The 19,233-nt window shown below is 40.8% G+C and overlaps 1 protein-coding gene across 1 annotated transcript in view; it reads right to left on the reverse strand.

Annotated features, from left to right (window-relative positions):
* atrnl1a (attractin-like 1a) overlaps positions 1-19,233 on the reverse strand; it is a 428,607-nt gene that overhangs the window by 306,930 nt on the left and 102,444 nt on the right. The window contains exons 13-16 of the mRNA XM_050071268.1: positions 16,625-16,743; positions 13,357-13,473; positions 10,413-10,545; positions 3,383-3,570 (exon numbers count right to left, since the gene is read on the reverse strand). Coding sequence (XP_049927225.1) covers positions 3,383-3,570; positions 10,413-10,545; positions 13,357-13,473; positions 16,625-16,743 — 557 coding nt within the window. The remainder of the gene's footprint in view (positions 1-3,382; positions 3,571-10,412; positions 10,546-13,356; positions 13,474-16,624; positions 16,744-19,233) is intronic.

The raw sequence follows: 19,233 nt of genomic DNA on the forward strand, positions 1-19,233 counted from the left end.
GGTTTAACGTTATCTCCGTTATTAGAACCAAACGACAGCCGTTGCTGTTTCGGAGCTGAAGGACCAGCGTTCTAAAAGTAACGGAAGTAACTGATGTCTTGTTTAAAAATGTACTTAAGTGTTTGATTACTCAAACAGCAAACTTACGCGTTAGGTTACTCGTTACTGCAAAAAGTAATCAAAGTACTCTAACACGTTACTTTGTAACGCGTTATACTGACAGAGATGAAAGTTTAGTCTGAATCACCAACTCTGTGAGAGGACACCAGTTTAAACCTCCAGACTAACATGTTGCAGATGAAGAAAGAATTCAGGCTTTAATGAAGTCAGGAGCAATTTGGGGTTCAGTATCTTGCCCAAGGATACGGAGAGGGCGCCTATCCTCCAGTTGGTGGACGACCTGCTCTACCTCTGTGCCACAGCTGCCCACAGCTAGCTTTGGGGAGGGCCAAAAAAAGAGTCACACCCCAGCTACCCCTTCCTCATATAAATAAAGAACCAATGTTCAAATATTCGCTCACATTTCTCCTGACGCTGCACATATATCAGAAAAACTGTCTGAGTGGTCAAACATGTCAGCATCTCAAACTACAGTCCCACCATAAACATCACAAGTCGACAGTTCAATCCATTTTAAAGGTGATTGATCTGGTAAACGGCTCCATGAAAGAGTCACACATGAATGTGTGAAACATTAAACATTTACATCCTGTCACTCAGGTGTTTTTTTACACATCTGGGTTTACTGCGATGGAAAGTGATGATGAAGCTGGTTTCTGTGCTTCATGGTGGGCTGAGAGGGATTACAGCTCTGTTTATTTTTCATGCCTCGAAGCCACATCAGAAATATCCTAGTGAGAAATTTCCGCTCCTTGTGGTGCTGTGAAAATATTTTTTGACAAGTCTGAACTTTGATATTGATATGAATATCAAATGACCTAAAGCTGCCTCTTACAAAACAGTGATGTCATCATATGCAAATATAAATGGCATAAGAAAACCACACTGCAGTGTTCTTTCATTGATCACATGTTGATATACGCTCATGTTTAATAACCCTTTACGATACTGAGACCACACATTCTGCGGCTTCTAATAATAAATAACTTCATATTGATGATGTTAAGGGAACACATCTTCTGGCCTCTTATAATAATACATCACAATGTCATAGAAGCAGCATTATGTACATGATGTCATATAACGAACGCGTGGCAAACTGTGCACAATTGTCCACATTAATCAGTAACACATTACAACAATCCATTCTCCACAGGAGGGATAAAAGCAGCTGAAAGCTAAAGTTTCATTCAAATGCAGCTATTTAATAAGACTGTGTACATATAAATATATGGTGGTGCCACAAATGCACTGCAGTGCTGTGAAGAATCTGCTTTATTTCTTTCCTACGTTTCTACATTATAAATCAGCCAAAGCTTTTTTTTCCCAACACTCATTGAAGGAAAGGTTTGGATTTTGTTCAAGTTACTATACATAAATGGATGGATAGGTTTAGGTCATGTGGCATGTACTTTGTCGTGTTTATTATACAGCACTGGCCAGCGGCATTACAAACTGCCGCTGGCCAGTGCATTTCATAACATCGTGAAAGGTCCCTTTGTGCGTTGGTATCTTACGTGGACGTCGACTGACATAACGCTGGTATTTCGACAGCTGCTGCTGTTGGCCACTGTTACAATAACTGCCATTATCTGGTGTGCAGTATACCGTAGTGTACCGTTCTTTTTCCTTCAGCAACAAACACACGTGGTTACATTTTGCCAACACACGCACAGTTTAGGCAACAAAAGCTCATGGTCAGGTTTAGGAAAAAAGAACAGGGTTTGGCTTTACAATCACATGGGAAGTGAAGGGTGGAGGTCGGTGGTTGTTGGGTCTATACCTTGGACCATTCCATTCCACCCTATTCAGACTTTTGCCGCCTAACCCTAACCCTTAACTTTCGGTGTTGTTCCATTGAGTTTCCCCTGATGGCACTGGGTGCCGTTAAACAATAAGGGCAACTGGCTATGTATCATGCCGACGTGAAAGGACGGCTTTTCTCGTCAGTGTCTAATGCCAAAGTCACTGACCAAGCCCCCGTTTCCCATGACTTCAGAGTGAGACCAGGTTGACCGCTGCAAAAGGTGCCTTTGTGCGTCAGTAGGCCTATCTAACACCCAGATCATATCGTATAATCTTTCTTTTTTTCCTAAAACCCAACCACACGCATTTGTTGCCTAAACCCAACCGCGTGCATGTGTTGTTGAATTTCACAACCAGGGAACCAAGGGTCCGGAATGACCTGCCCGAGGTTATGAGGCTGTTTGAGCCAGTGGTTTTGTTTAAGTCTCTCCTAAAAACGTACCTCTATTAGAAAGCATCTCCTGAGTCTGTCTGTATTGCTATCTTATTGATTTTATTTCCCATTTACTACCTTGACTTTAGATGTGGAATGTCCATGACCAAATGTGAATATGTGACGAGGTCAGAGTGAGAATGTGTTGAAAAAACATGGTCGTGCATGCCTGGATTCATTGTGTCCTATCCACTTTAGAATTAAAAATCCAAACCTGGTTGATAGAGTTACTGGTTGCTGTAATCATCCACCATGGAGGAGCTGTTGATGACGCTGCACGTGCGACCCACTGGCAGTGGATAAACAGGAAACAGCTGATAGCAGGAATTAGTGAGCAGCTAGTAGCAAGAGGAAAACGCAAACCTGACAGACACTGTAAAGATGAGCAACTGGGGANGCTGACCCAAAAAAGGCGCATTCTAACAAAAGTAGGTAGGCGGCATTTTGCTGCACTCCCCGTTTTTGTTTTGATACTGCCAATGCTGAAAAAAGACTGACTGGGCTTTCCTGCAAATTTGCACAATTCCTATCTAAAAAGGGCTAAAGAATGGTGACAGCAACCCACAGCTCCTTCAGATATGGGCATGTGACTCAGTTATTATATCAAAATCACCTGGAAAAGACCCAAATCATGCATGGAGTTAGTATCGGTGATAACAGCTGAACATGAAGGCTTTCTAATGTTAACAAACCTGACTTCTTAGTTTGAATAATCACGACACAACATTGATTTGAAAAGTGCACATTTTCATTCACAAACAGAATACATACACCTGTAATATGCTTTCTATCAAGGTTTTTCCAGCTCATATTTAATTGGCTGATCTTACCAAACCTATTTGAAGTTTAGCTTTTACATCATAAATCTCTCACAGAATAATGGTGTGTAAAAAGCCACAGCAGTTTTTATAAGGCGGAGAAGCCAGAGTGGAAAATAATGAATAGCCTTCACCAGTACAGTTAGCATGCAGGAGTCCTGTCTCATTTCTTTTATTTATGAATTTATGTTTCTACACCACCCACCTTGTCTTGCAGCTGGTATTTCTGTAGCTCTTCCAGAACAAAATTGACTTGTTTGTCTGTGAGCAAAGAAGCAATATTTCCTCCCAGGTTTTTGCAGTAGTGCTGAGCGTTATCATAGCTCTCACTGCTGGAGTTGATCCTCAGGCAGGCCTCCCCGACATGGTGCCAGCCCTCCCCGCACAGCTGGCCTGCACACAGAGACACACACATACTGTATTTACACCTTCAGTACATCTGTTAACATTCTTAGTCATCAGAAAGCAGAAAACACACGATTACAGTGAGAGTTTCTAGTCTGCTGGAAACTGTAGATTCATTAATGCTCATTAAACACCAGGAACATTCGCATGCCTATAGCTGTATTATACTATAAGCTAAACAACAGTTTAAACTTGGTCCCTGTGTTCGGTTCCTATGCACGTATAGCATTGTACTGAGTTTTTAACATGTCTCTCTTGATATAGACCTAAGTCGTAAGAGATTGTTAAAGGCTATCTTTGCATAAAGTGCTAAAAAACAAACAGATGAATGCTTCAAATGCAGTTTGAATGGTAAAAAAAACTTGAGAACTAGCACCACCACTAGATGTCAGCTAGTCTCATGTGAGTTGCCATGTAAACACAGCACGCCTGCAGGGCACGCTTACTAACCACGGTGAGAAATTATGCTATAAAAGTGGAGTAAATTATGTCTTTTCAATTTTGCATGTCGTGGCTTCAGGGCACTTGGATTACGACGGATGAGCCGTTCTGACGTTTTTGAAATGCATTAGCTGAGTTTTGTAAAATTTTCAAAATGTGGGTTCCATGCACTTCAAGTGTAACGTTGGCTGTTATTCCTGCTAGCTGTTATCCTCCGATACTCCGAACGAGTTTTGTGGATTAAAAAACTACACTGGACTTCTTGTCGGCATGAGGGTCAGTAAGTATTGTCTGTATTTTCATTCTAAAGTGGCCTTTTTCTTTAAGAAAACTTTGCACCCAAATTTAGGTTTCAAAGAGTAACGTTACAACATGTGAGCTATAAGCTGTATGTGGTGATTTCAACATATTAGCCCAGGGAAACATATACTAACAATCTGACTTCTGGAAAAACATTGCTGAGAACATAAAACCCCTTGAAAACTCTCCTTAGTGTGTCATATAAGGAGAATATTGAGCTGGAGAACAAGAAACCTAAAGAAAATGCTCCCAAGATGCTACAAAGTTATCATGTTAGCATGCCTACACTTAGCTGTTAAGCATGCCAATGATTTGCTTTAGCTTGTAATGTTTAGTATGTTAACATGTTAGCATGCCTACACTTAGCTTTTAAACATGCTAATGATTAGCTTTAGCTTGTAATGTTTAGTATGTTATCATGTTAGCATGCCTACATTGAGCTTTTAAACATGCTAATGATTAGCTTAAGTTTGTAATGTTTAGTATGTTATGTTAGCATACGCACACTTGGCTTTTAAACATGGTAATGATTAGCTTTAGCTTGTAATTTTTAGTATGTTATCATGTTAGCATACGCACACTTAGCTTTTAAATATGTTAATGATGAGCTTTAGCTTGTAATGTTTAGTATGTTATTATGTTAGCATGCTTACACATAGCTCTTAAATATGCTAATGATTAGCTTTAGTTTGTAATGTAGTCTATGTGTTTAGTATGTTATCATGTTAGCATACCTACACTTGGCTTTTAAACATGCTAATGATTAGCTTTAGCTTGTAATGTTTAGTATGTTATCATGTTAGCATGCCTACACTTAGCTTTTAAACATGCCAGTTATTAGCTTTAGCTTTTAGTGTTTAGTATGATATCATGTTAGCGTGCCTACACTTGGCTTTTAAACTTGCCAATGATTAGCTTTAGCTTGTAATGTTTAGTATGATATCATGTTAGCGTGCCTACACTTAGCTTTTAAACTTGCCAATGATTAGCTTTAGCTTGTAATGTTTAGTATGTTATCATGTTAGCATGCCTACACTTAGCTTTTAAATATGCTATTGATTAGCTTTAGCTTGTAAAGTTTAGTATGTTATCATGTTAGCATGCCTACACTTAGCTTTTAAACATGCTAATGATTAGCTTAGCTTGTAATGTTTAGTATGTTATCATGTTAGCATGCCTACATTGAGCTTTTAAACATGCTAATGATTAGCTTAAGTTTGTATTGTTTAGTATGTTATGTTAGCATGCCTACACTTTTAAAAATGGTAATGATTAGCTTTAGCTTGTAATATGTTATCATGTAAGCATATGCACACTTTGCTTTTAAATATGCTAATGATTAGCATGCCTACACTTAACTTTTAAATATGCTAATGATTAGCTTTAGCTTGTAATGTTTAGTGTGTTATCATGTTAGCATGCCAACAGTAACTTTAGCAAGTTAACATGACATCATTTCACTCTCACAATGTATTAGACTAATAGATAGTTAGCTTGTGACCAGAAAGTTAGCTAGCTCATGCTCAGCTTGTCATGTGTAACATCAACCTAGTGTCAAATTAAAGCTAATTTGTATTTTCAATGGTAAGAAATACACTTGGGTAAAATAAATTAGAAAATGTAAGACAACACCAAAGCAAGATAAAAACTGTAACTCAGGTACTAGGAGTCAGATGCAGGCTGCAGGAAGGGTTAAACAATGTTCACTTGGTGGATGTAAACCAGGCTTCATTAATCAACGTCTAGCCAGGCAGAACCATCAACCAAATCCAAAAAGGCCAACATGTCGAGGGTGTTAATTCTTCAAAACAAGCAGGAGGACAGTCTGACAGAAAGGAGGTGCTGCTCGAGGGCTGGTATATGTAGACTAATGAGACAGTGAGAGCAGGTGTGCAGGTAGGTGGACAGTCAGGTGACCAGCAAAGGTGGGAAACTCACTGAGGGCACCTTGTGGACAAGACGAGAATGATACTAAACTTTAAAGCTGCTGTGATGGACTGGGAAATAAACTGTGCTGCCAGATTCAACAACAGCTTTAAGAGAAATACTTCTTGGTAATGTGGTTAATAAATAACACATCTTGTTGGACTGATTTTATAGGTTGATGTTATTGTTGATTTATGCTGTTATTTTAGATCACAGCATCACATTACTGCTTTGTACTGACCTGACTCATCAGTGATTAAAAGGTTTTGTTACACATGGGAGAAAGAAAAGTGAATATATATGGTGATTGAAGAGTCTCAACAAAGTTAAGTAAGACTGGCAGACCCATGAAAACACATATACACACTCACTGTTGTTATCAGGGTCACTTGGTTACGTCTTGAGACTATAATAGCAGAGCGGCCGTTCAATTAGCCAGGATGAAAGGGAAGAAAAAGTCATTCTGCCTCCACTGAGCACCGCTGTTTATTTTGGACTCCAGGACTGATTACATTCACAGGCCCATAATGGCTTCCATCACCAACCTTTTCATGCTACAGAAAAGAAAATACCTGCTCTCTTTATTTTTTTTTCCTACGAGCAATTGCAATGGGCAATAATCAACCAAATAACGAGAAGAAAGACAGATGAAAGGGTAAAAAAAAAAGGAGGAGTATAAAAATAAATAGATTAGGTTACGGTCTTTGTGTAAAAGTAGAGATAAACATGTCAGGCCATTTAGAATAATTAGTCATAACATGGTGTCTAAAGAAAAGGCCACAGCTGCCATGGTGATGGAGCTAGTTTCCATTACCCCGGCTCATCTTAGCCACACTGCTCCTGCAAATGTAATTTCATAGAAAATCATAGAAAATTCAGAAGCTTTGTTTCTTGCCTTGTTGCACTAATGGACTCAGAAACTCTCACAAAGACATGGTAATTTCATTAGTGTGACCAGTGACCCTTTAAAAGGCCCCGTCCTAAATGGCAGCGTTGCTTCCAGTTAACACATACAAAGACTGGAGAAGAGACAGTTATGCCAGTCGTTGTGCTGAACCACAATACTCACGCTGGCTCCAGCCGCCAAAACACAAAGAGTCAAAGACTCCACAGTGCAACATGAGAAAGTTCTTTCAGCTTTATGCAAATGTCATCTGATGCTTGGTAGCCGAGGCCCCCAGTTGTTTTTTACTCCACTCCACTACACCAACAAGCTTTATACAAAATAGATAAAACTAGAATTACAGCCTTGCAGTTGTATGCCTCCGCGCACCTGTCAAGTTGCAGTTACAGTTCACATCCATGCCTGTCCAGACTCATATGTAGCCATGACAGTTGACTGCTTCAAATATGGGTAGTTGCAAAGAAGCTAGATATTCCAAAACATGGATGCTTCACACACAACAGCACAGACGATCTATACAATCAGCACAGTTCCAAGGCGAACACCAAAAATTAGTGTTTTTGAGGGATACTATGATGTCATAGAGAAGATGACCTTTGACCTTTTGGATATTAAATGTCATCAATTCATCTTTTTATCCTATCAGACCTTTGTTTCAGATGTTGTCATAATTAGCAAATGAATTCCTGAGTTACGGCCGAAGACCTCGACATCCGACCACCAAAATCAAATCAATTAATTTATAAGTCCAGGTGGATGTTTGTGCCAAATTTGAAGAGATTCCTTCAGGATGTACTTGAGATGTTCACAAGAATGTAACGGACAAGGTCACAATGAACCTACCCTTCAACCACCAAATTCTTATCAGTTCATCCTTGATTTAAAGTGAGCGTTTGTGCCATACAGTGTTGGGCAAGCTAGGATTGAGATACCGTGTTCACAAGAATGTAACAGACAAGGTCACAGTGAACTTAACTTTTGATCATGAACCACCGAATTCTAATCAGTTCATCCTTGACTTAAAGTGAACGTTTGTGCCATACAGTGTTGGGCAAGCTAAGCTACCAGTTACTCTACACCAAAATAAGGTTTCACTACACTAAAGCTATCCCCAGAGAAATGTAACAGGTTAAGCTACAAGAAAATGGCTTTAGCTTTCTACTTGCAGTTACTTTTATTTTTTTACTTTATGTCAAATCAGTTTTCTCAGTGATCAGAAAAACTGTCAACCGAACAAATAGGCAGGTAGTTGACCTGTTTATTATAAAATAACAGACTTTACTACTTTCTTCTTTTTAAAAAAAATTTTAAGACTTCATGAGATTTGAACTTGTCCTCCAATAACATGACATGAGTCGGGCTATCGCTATCTTGGGCTCTTTCAGTCGGCTATCTGGCTCTGTCACTGATTCAAAAACAGAATTCTAAAATACATTTTTTGTTAGAAAGGGTTGTTAGAAAGACCTGCAGGGAGATTTCTCAGACTCTGGAGTGGTGGTACGCTGTTCTACTGTGCAATAAGCAAAGGTATGTTTGGAGAAAAAAGGATGCAGTGTTGCAGCCAGTGGCACGGGGAACATTTCACAGGTAGCGAGAAGAATGGATTCAGTTAAATTCCAGCAAATTCTGGAAGCAAACATCACAGGATCTGTAAAAAAGCTGAAGATGAAGAGAGGACGGCTTCTACAACAGGACAGTGATCCGTAACACAAATCCACAATGGACGATCTCAAGAGGAGCAAGCTGAAGGTTTGGCCACGCCCCTCACAGTCCCCCGACCTAAACATCATTAACATCTGTGCATAGACCTCAAAGAGCAGTGCATGAAGACGGCCCAAGAATCTCACAGAGCTAGAAGCCTTTTGCAGGAAGAATGGGCGAAAATCCTCCAAACAAGAACTGAAAGACTCTGAGCTGGATACAAAAAGTATTTAGAAGTTGTGATACCAAAGGGGGCGCTACTGAGCACTGACCATGCAGGGTGCCCAAACTTTTGCTTCAGGCCCTTTTCCTTTTTTGATTTTGAAACTGTAAAAGACTGAATTAAAAGTTAATCTTGCTTAAAATACTGAAGAAATGTTTCATATTTAACTTGAAGCCTTTTAGAGATCAGTTCATTTTAAACTCACTTAACTATTCACAATAAATCAAATTTTGACCAAGGATGCCCAAACTTTTACATGGCATTGTATAATCTGCTTACAAACCTTACACCTATAGACATCTCTTGACCTGTAAATTACCAAAAGCATTATTTCTGGGGCTGCAGTCCACTACTCCAGATCATGTACAGTATTTTACCTCAACTGAGCAACAGAGCCGGCTAGCAGCTCATAACAAACCAAAGTAGGAGGATATGTATGAGGCTACGGGGCCTTGATGTGGACAGAAGAAAGGGAGCAAACACAATGCCAACCTCTGCTTAAAGCTACTGCAAACTTCCAACTCATATCAGAGCAAGCTAGCCAACAGGATCATTTGTGGATTCAACTAGCAAGGGTATTTCCTTCGCCCTTAGTCATGCTGGCGCCAAAGTCAAACCGAGAGCAGCTCTAGCTGAAGGCTCCGCAGCAGTGTGAAGCGGAGCATGGAGGACTGTGTGGACTCAAGTTTGTTAGTCGGCCAAGGATCCATATTCAGAACACCCAGTAAACACTTCTAATTGGCCTACTTCCCTTTGCAGCTGAGTGGAGAGTTATGTGTTCATGCTAATCCTCTCTGTGTACATGCCTGCACAGATGTATGAGTGTTGATCTGTGAAGATCACGAATACTATGCAGCAAGTTGGTGTGGGAACATGCAGACACTCTGAAGCTGTTTGTCTGTGCTGCTGTATGTTTAACAGGACGCAGCGCTCCTTCAACAGCTTTGAAAAATATTCACTACAGCGCTGATGATTATAAGAAAGACTGTGAAGGTTACTCTGCCAGACTCTTAATGATGCCAGTGTTCACTCCAATATCAAATCAAAAAGATTATTATACAGTTTATGCATGCATGCGTTTGTGAAGCTGTTTGTGTACATCTCTGTGCGTAGATCCTCAAGGCGTTTTAATTTTTGCTGCATAATGTCTCAACCTGCCGCAGGAAGCAGCTCAGGAAGCAATTCACAGGTGCCAAGTCGCAGAAAAAGTATTTCTCCCCAAGATTTACTCTGAATAAATTGTGCTTTATGAATTTTATTTAAAGCCATGTGTTCAGGAAATATCTGAGGAAAAAGAAAAAAGGAAGTGTTGTGTCTGTGTGCACGTCTCCTCACCAGGAAGTGCTTGACACTCCTGCTGCTGCAGCTCCCACTGACAGTTGGCATTGAGGGAGCAGCTCCTGCAGTTGGCCAGTCTGAAACACTCCTGCTCCTCCCGGCGCTTACAGCTGGACGAGTCTCTCACCGACTTCAAACACACACACAGAGGAAACAATATCAGTCCAGTTAAACTCCATCATCACTGTCCTAAATGCAGTGAACTCAGAGGGATCGATACGTTGTGCAACAAGAGCAGAAGATAAATAAAGTGTGATGGTTGAAGGAATCAAACAGCCAAACAGAACATGCAGCATGAGGAGAGAAATCAATATGAGGGACACATTATACTGAGATGGACTTTTTATTGAAGCTGAGTTTATTCTTTATGCTGTGTGCATCCCATAATACAGTTCAACTTTACAACTTTAGAACAGACCTTGGTTCTTTTCAAGAGAACACACAACTTTATCTGAATATTTCAGAAACTTTCTTGTCCTTCTCCTTGAATGGGATGCAGCCCAGTTGCCAGAAGAAAATGTTGGCATTGTACATTTCTGCAAACCATAAATAAGTTACATTGGGCCTTATCATATCAACATTCCTAAAGTGGCAAAATATATGAGCTGAGATTTGTCATCTGTAGGGTGAAGGGTGTGGTCAATGGCGTGACACCTAGGCGAGATGCCTGGCAAACCGCAGACTACTGCAGACCACGGTACGAGACTAACAAACAACAAAAGCTGTTTTGATTTAGCGAGGTGTACTGTGGGTGTTTTCTGGGGACCTATTTCTGTTTTTCAAGCAGCTTTTTCTGCACTAAATCTGGGTGTTTTCTGGAGATCCATCACTTTCCAGCAACTTTTTAAGCAACAAATGTGGGTGCTTTGAATAAATCTCTCTCTGTTTTTCGAGCAACTTTTTAGGCCCCAAATATGGTTTGTTTTGGGGTTTTTTTGTTTTTTCTGTAGTGACCCATTGCTGTTTTTCCAGCAGCTTTTATGGCACCAAATGTTGGTGTTTTGTATTGCCCCGTTGCCGTTTTTCCCACAACTTTTTAGGCACCAAATGTTTGTGTTTTGAAGCAACCCGATGATGTTTTTCAAACAACTTAGGCACAAAATGTGGGTGTTTTCAGGGGACCCATCGCTGTATTTCCAGAAACTTTTTAGGCACCAAATGTGGGTGTTTTGAAGCAACCCATTGCTGTTTTTCAAGAAGCTATTTCCGCACTAAATCTAGGTGTTTTCAGGGGACCCAGCACTGTATTTCCAGCAACTTTTTAAGCAACAAATGTGGGTGTTTTGAATTAACTTGTCTCTGTTCTTCCAGCCATTTTTAGGCCCCAAATGTTGGTGTTTTGTCCTGACACGTCACTGTTTTTCCCACAACTTTTTAGGCACCAAATGTTTGTGTTTTGAAGCAACCCGATGATGTTTTTCAAACAAGTTCTTAGGCACTAAATGTGGGTGTTTTCTTGGCAACCATCGCTGTATTTCTAGCAACTTTTTAGGCACCAAATATGGATGTATTGAATTGACCTGTCATTGTGTTTCCAGCAACTTCTAAGGCACCAAATGTGGGTGTTTTGTAGTGACCCGTCGCTGTTTTCCAAGCAGCTTTTTCTGCACTAAATCTGGGTGTTTTCTGGGGACCCATCACTGTATTTTCCAGCAAGTTTTTAAGCAACAAATGTGGGTGTATTGAATTAACCAGTCTGTTTTTTCAGCAACTTTTTAGGCACCAAATATTGGTGTTCTGTAGTGACCCATTGCTGCCTTTCCAGGAGCTTTTAAGGCACCAAATGTTTGTGTTTTGAAGCAACCCGGGGATGTTTTTCAAACACCTCCTTGGCACCAAATGTGGGTGTTTTCTTGGGAACCACAGCTGTATTTCTTCAACTTTTTAGGCACCAAATATGGATGTATTGAATTGACCTGTCACTGTGTTTCCAGCAACTTCTAAGGCACCAAATGGGGGTGTTTTGTAGCTACCCAGTGCTGTTTTTCAAGCACCTTTTAAGGCACCAAATGTGGGTGTTTTGTAGTAATCCGTCGCTGTTTTTCCAGCAGCAGTTATGGAATCAAATGTTGGTATTTTGTCCTGACACGTTGCTGTTTTCCAACAACTTTTAGGCACCAAATGTTGGTGTTGTGTAGCAAACTGTCACTGCTTTTTCAGCAGGAATAGTGCCATGAAAACCAGGTATTTTAACCCAAAACGTGATCATTTCCTTACCATAAATAACCAAGTGTTTTTTTGGTGTCTTAACCTAATTACAAGTTAACTACAGCACTGTTGAAATGTGAAGTTTCAGTGTATCTGCTACATAACAAGGTGCAAATGTTACGTATCCATGGTATGCAGAAAACGTGCAACACCAATATTTTTTCTGGCATTTGGGCTGGGGAAAGACAGACTGACAGAAACTATTCAATAGAAAGTTTCCTGATGACATGAATTGACTATGTGTCAGTGTCAAAAATGTGTCAGTCCTTGCTCTGTTTCAGCCCAAGAAAACACAGAGCCATCCTTTACAAAAGACTATAAATAGTACAACCTTGAAATCTCCTGTTTTAGTGAATGTACCTGATTTTATTTTATCTTTTTTAAATCTTTTTTCACTAGATTAGACTGCAATTAAATATGGAAATGACCTCAGAGCATTCCAGGAAAATACCAGTTCACTGGTGCGACACTGCTTTCATCATTGTGTGCCGACGCCAAAACTGGACCCGAAGTCTCCTAACAGCATGGTGTCTTTTTTTTTCTAACACCATTTTTAATCAGAGTCAAGGAAGGTTGTTAGAAGAGGATAAAGGACGTGAATTAAATGTAAATTTGAATTTAAATTTCCCCTGATTTCCATATAACCTAAGGGACTGCTCTGACCTCTGATCTCAACCTGATGCAACCTGATCTGCAGCCTAACAGGAAGTGTCAAGTGTCAAGTAATACACACATGTCCCCTCCTTCTGGCTCCATGCTTCCACAAGCTCAGCTGATGTTCAGACAACATGGTCGGTGGGCGAGACAGAGACAGAGCGCCGCCATGCTGCTGGGCCAGCTCCAGAGTCAGCTACACACACACACACACAGATTCATACACAGATCCATATTTAAATCCAGCCAAGCCCACACAGAAAGACAAAGCAACATGCACATGCAAAGATAGACAGAGAAAGCAGGTTGGGAGTAAAAAAAAAGAGAAAGAGACAGAGAAAAAAGGAAATGAGCACAAGTACAGAACTCATTGAGCTAAAGGTATAAATACAAATCGTACACACCTTAATCACATCTAAAAACACATTACATTTTGAGTTTCAAGTTTTAACATGCTTTAGAGGAAGCATATGATTAACCTATAGGCTATGCATCCCTTTGACCTTATGACCTTCCCTCAAGCACCACCTTCAGAACAAACTTCATCGTACTACTGGCTGGGTTTTAAGTTGACCAAAATCATTAGCACATTATTCGGGGGGTTTTTTGGGGGGAGTTTTTCCTTATCCGCTGCGAGGGTCCTAAGGACAGAGGGATGTCGTATGCTGTAAAGCCCTGTGAGGCAAATTGTGATTTGTGATATTGGGCTTTATAAATAAAATTGATTGATTGATTGATTGGTTGATTGATTCGTTCCATCCACAGTCTGACATGACAGCTCCCAAAAAGTGAAGCCCAAACATCTTAATCTCCCCCTGGTGGCTGTCTGAAAAAAAAATCAACTTTCATGGCACCAAATGTTGGTGTTTTGTCCTGACACATCGCTGTTTTCAAGCAACTTTTTAGGCACCAAATGTGGGTGTGTTGAAGCAACCAGTTGCTGTTTTTCCAGCATTTTTTTTTAGCACAAAATTTGGATGTTTTGAATTAAAGCTATAGTTTGTAATCCTGTTCAGAAACACTTCTTGTTATACTGGGTGAAATGGTCCTTCGATCCTGAGAGTAGTCAATACATAATGTGTTCAGAAAAAGGAACGAAAAAAATCCGACGTCTGTGGCAGCTGCAGGCCTGTAAAAACTCTGACCAATCCCTGCCATTCGGTGCAAATGGAAAGAACCAATCAGATGCCTTCATGTGTCATCCTGCCCGAGCCCCCCTCCGTCCCTCCCTCCCTCCTCCCTGCGTGCACTCATCACGTGTCACCATTGCCGGAAATATTCAGCACACTGCTCAGCAGAAATACCGAGTTAGCAGGAGTTTGCTGAACAATGGCAGAGAAAATGCAGCCAAAAGTACCACTTCCAGTGTTACTTGTAACGGCTTGCCCCGCTAAACAGTCAACATCAGTCCAGCTTTTGAACGGTGGAGACAACTGAGGGAGCTGAAGGGCCTGAAAAGTGATGCAGAGGTTGCTGTCTTTCTGTTGGACAGGTAATTATTTGTTTGCTTCGGGGGGATTTGTTATTTTACTCGGCTCTCCTCTGCCCTGCTGAGTCTGACTCCTACTGCAGGATGCGCGTTCAAGCTTGTGTGGGGCCGTGGCTTTGGACGGAGTACTGACGGGAAGGGGAGGAGGGGGTGGAGCTTAGAGGGGGTGCCGCTTTCAAATTTTGCTAGCTCTCCAACATTACCAACTATAGCTTTAACCTGTCACTGTTTTTCCAACAACTCTTTAGGCACCAAATGTGGGTGTTGTGTAGTGAGCCGTCTCTGTTTTTCCAGCAACTTTTTAGGCACCAAACGTGGGTGGTTTGAAGCAACCCATTGCTGTTTTTCATCAACTTCTTAGGCACTAAATGTAGGTGTTTCTGGGGACCCATCGCTGTATTTCTTTTCTTTTCTTTTTAAGCACAAAATTGGGTGTTTGGAATTAACCCGTCGTTTTTCCAGCAACTTTTTCAGCACAGTGTACTGGCAGCAGTATAGGTCAAAAAGCCCACCCCCTCCATATTAGCAGAAATGGAGACATGCCGTCCATCTTTAGTCTAAAGTAGGGATGCACAATACTGGATTTTTTTGCCGATATCTGAAATGCCTTTACATAACATAAACAAAACTCTAGTCAGCGTCAGGGTTTCTGTGAAGTGCTGTAAAGTTTAGTTGATTCAAAACACACCCAAAACACACATTAAACACACATTAAACATGGCTTAATAGAGACAATTTCAAACTCAAGTACACAAATCAGCTTCACTATAACTCGCAGCATTCGCAGACAAACACTTGTCTTTATCTGGACACATTTTCCCCACAAATACAACATGCTAACGTTATTAGCACAAGCCTATGGCGTTTTACATTGTATAAATTAGCGGGAACTGCCCATTGGTTCGACAGCCCATTGGTTCGACATCCCATTGTTCCGACCATATTAAACTCATTGTTCCTAAGTCCGTTCCGAAATCATCATGATGCCCTGTGGTTAAGGTCTGGTTAGGTAAGCACAAAAACCACTTGGTTAGGGTCAGGAAAAGATCATGGTGTGGGTTAAAATGAAAAAGAAAGTGACAAACACATAAGCCGTATGCCTGCTCCGCCTCAAGCCGGTCGCGGCGCACCATACGCCCGCCGCGAGCCGTTCAGCACCGCGGACAGTCGGACTAATGGGATGTCGAACCAATGACATGGACCCTAAATTAGCCTATCGACGATCAGACATTTCCTCTGCTCATATGAAGCCAGGATAAATCACATACAGTGTGTGGAGGCTTTATTGTCTTCACAATTTATTGTTTCTTATCCGTGAAATTAAAGTAAATAAAGGCTTCCTTTCCATTGAGGGAAATGGTTTCACTTCACAAAACAGACGGGTCTGTATCGCCGCGATGTGTAGTTACATTTCTGGTGAGGTGCAAGTTTGGCTCGGTTTGGGCTCTAGGGTCAACGCAGAGCCTACGCTGTAGGTACGGCGACAATTCGATGCAGAAGTATAAATCCTGCATTATTTGGCCAATAACTGATACCTAAATTGATATATCCACTTTTTCCCCACCTTTTTCGTGAAGTCTCTTCTGTAGTGGAATTATTTAACATCATATTATACATGCATACTCTTATCGTGACGGCCCACCAGCAGATGGACACATGAAATACAATACTGTCCAGTGTACATAATATTCATTCATTGTGCAAAGACAGAAAAAGCATGTTAGGTAATTCCAGTATCGTAAATATCTGCAGATACCAATGACGTACCGATATTATAGTGCATCCCTAGTCTAATGAACACTGCAGGCTCAGGGGCCACTAAAAGTGTTTGTTTCACAGACACCCAGTGAGGACTCACCACAGTGCAGTTACTGGATGCAGATATACACTTCCTGTCCTCGCACCACTGGCAGCCCCGTGTGTTGGCGGTGCAGCTCGCACAGTCTGAGAACCGGAAACACTGCTCGTCTGTACTGTCTGCAGGAGGGCACAACACACACAACCATGAACACAAATGTAGTCATGTTTTTCCCTCGTCAGAGGCTGAGGAGTGAACCACAGAAAGATTATTAAAGGGAGAAATGCTAATTGAGTGCATGGAGCAGGCGCATGAGGAATTTAACCTGTCAATGTAATCAGACATGTTATTTTAATACTGCATATCAGAGAAATATATAATGTGTGATTACTCTAGACTGTCTCCACTTAATGCTCCTCAGTTTGCAGCTGCAAAGTGTCTAATCTTTAATTCTACCTTTCAGGTGAGGTGAGTTCTCACTTCTTGCTGTATTAGAAGAGATTTATGCATCTGCTGGGAATAAATTATCTGATTAGAAGTGCGCCGATCAATCGCCACTAATCATAATCGGCATAAACGTTTTTAATGTTCTAACAAGTGTTGAGCACAGGAGAAAAAAGTCTCAGTCAGTTTGCATCAGTCAGAAAAAGCACTGGAATGTCCATCTGGTATGATTCTCAAAATATCTGGTGTATGTCAGGAAGTTGCACTACACACTCATGTGGCGGCCATGTGCAAGCCAGTAATGTCTTCATGAAGTGTAAACGAGCATGTAATCACAATGTTTAGATGTGATTAAAATATATTTTGGCAGTTATGTAATTATGCAGCTTTATTCCAGTCTGCTCATTCATACATGCTGTGCTGTCGTTTGTAGAATAAATATGCATGTGAGATTACAGCAGAGGCTGAACACTGATCTGGGACGTGTGAATCAGTCAGACTTCTACCATGCCTGGTTTGTTTCTTTAGTTCCTTAAACAAAAATCTCTATTTCATGTTTTTGACAGTAATTTATCAACTATTTTTGTACAATTTATATCATATTATATTTGTATTTTTCTGCTGTTCCAGTCAGCCATTGGTTTACATTTATTTCCAAAGATCATAGGACTCTAGAAGCAGACTCTTCTGTTATTTCTAGGTACATTTTGTCACAGATTTTGTGTGTGGTGTTTAAATGACATAAAATCCAAGCTTCAGATTGGGACATAGCACTGTAGCCACCACTTTGAAAGTCACTGATGATATCAAAGAGGCTATAAACAATAACCTCACATGTTTATAGACCCTACAGAAGCTTTCAGTACCAAGACCACCCACCACTCATTAACACCTTGTTGTGTGCTGGCATTTGATGCAGAGCTGCAAAGTGGTTCCACAGTTATCTGACTGACTGTACACAGATTCTTAAACATGGTCACAATGTCATGTCAGACAAAGTCGCTGTGGTGAAGGGTGTCCCACAAGGATCGGTTTTGAAACCCTTGTTGTTTTAGATTAAATTAATGACTTGACTTGACTTAATCCTCTTGGCCCCCTTGGGAGCATAGGGCGTCCACCATGGATCTCCACCTCACTCTCTTCTGCGCGATGGTCTTCGCTTCTTGCCAGGAGGTCCCCGTCTTGGTCAGTTCATCAAGCATGGACCGCCTCCAGTTGGATTTTGGTAGTTCATCAAGCATGGACCGCCTCCAGTTGGATTTTGGTCTCCCCGGCTTCCTCTTGCCTTGAGGACTATAGTCCAGAGCTTGTCTTGCTATATTTCTCGGATCCTTCTTAAATGTATGGCCAATCCATCCCCACTTTCTGGATTTGATTTTGTTGTGGATTTGCTCCTGATTCATGCATCTCCACAGTTCTACATTTGATATCTTGTTGGGCCACCAAATCCTCAGTATGTATCTGAGACAGTTGTTGATAAACACTTGCAGTTTATCAGTGATTGATTTGGTGGTTTTCCAGGTTTCACAGCCATAGGACAGATTTTACGTTTGTATTGAAAATTCTTAAACATGGTCACAGTGTCATGTCAGACAAAGTCGCTGTGGTTAAGGGTGTCCCACAAGGATTGGTTGTGAGACCATTGTTGTTTTAGTTTAAATTAATAATACCTGTGATAAGTTCCAATCTGCAAGTACCATTTGTATGCAAATGATACAGTCTGGATTCTGCAAATTTTAGAAAAAGGCTCCAGGCCTCCAGATGTATGACGCACATAGTTGACAAGATGTTAAAAAAAATGTTTTTTCAGTATATAGGCTACACATTTATACAATCGGAAAATGTAAGAATCACTTTAGGTCTACAACAATGATCTTAATGTTATTCATTTCCATATAATTATTTGTCAGAGCCACAGAGAGCTGCTGGAGAAGGGCTAAAGAGCCGCAGGTTGCCTTCCCCTGATCTTAGGTCACGCAAATGGCTTCAGTTTAAAGTGTCTTTTATCAGCCCAGGGCCGCTGGCAAAACAAAGTCTGTTCTACTACGGCCCCTGGTCCTGAACAGACTGCAGGCCAAGCTCGAACTCAAGACCCATGTCTCTTTACGTATTTTAAACTTAGAACAAAGGAAGTGATCATGAACAGTTGCAGCCACTTCGTTTAACAAACTCTAGATTAAATATTGCCACCATGTTAATGAACTGTATTTTGTATTGTATATTTT

The sequence above is a fragment of the Epinephelus moara genome, chromosome 19 (genome assembly GCF_006386435.1).
Source record: "Epinephelus moara isolate mb chromosome 19, YSFRI_EMoa_1.0, whole genome shotgun sequence".
NCBI lineage: Eukaryota > Metazoa > Chordata > Actinopteri > Perciformes > Serranidae > Epinephelus > Epinephelus moara.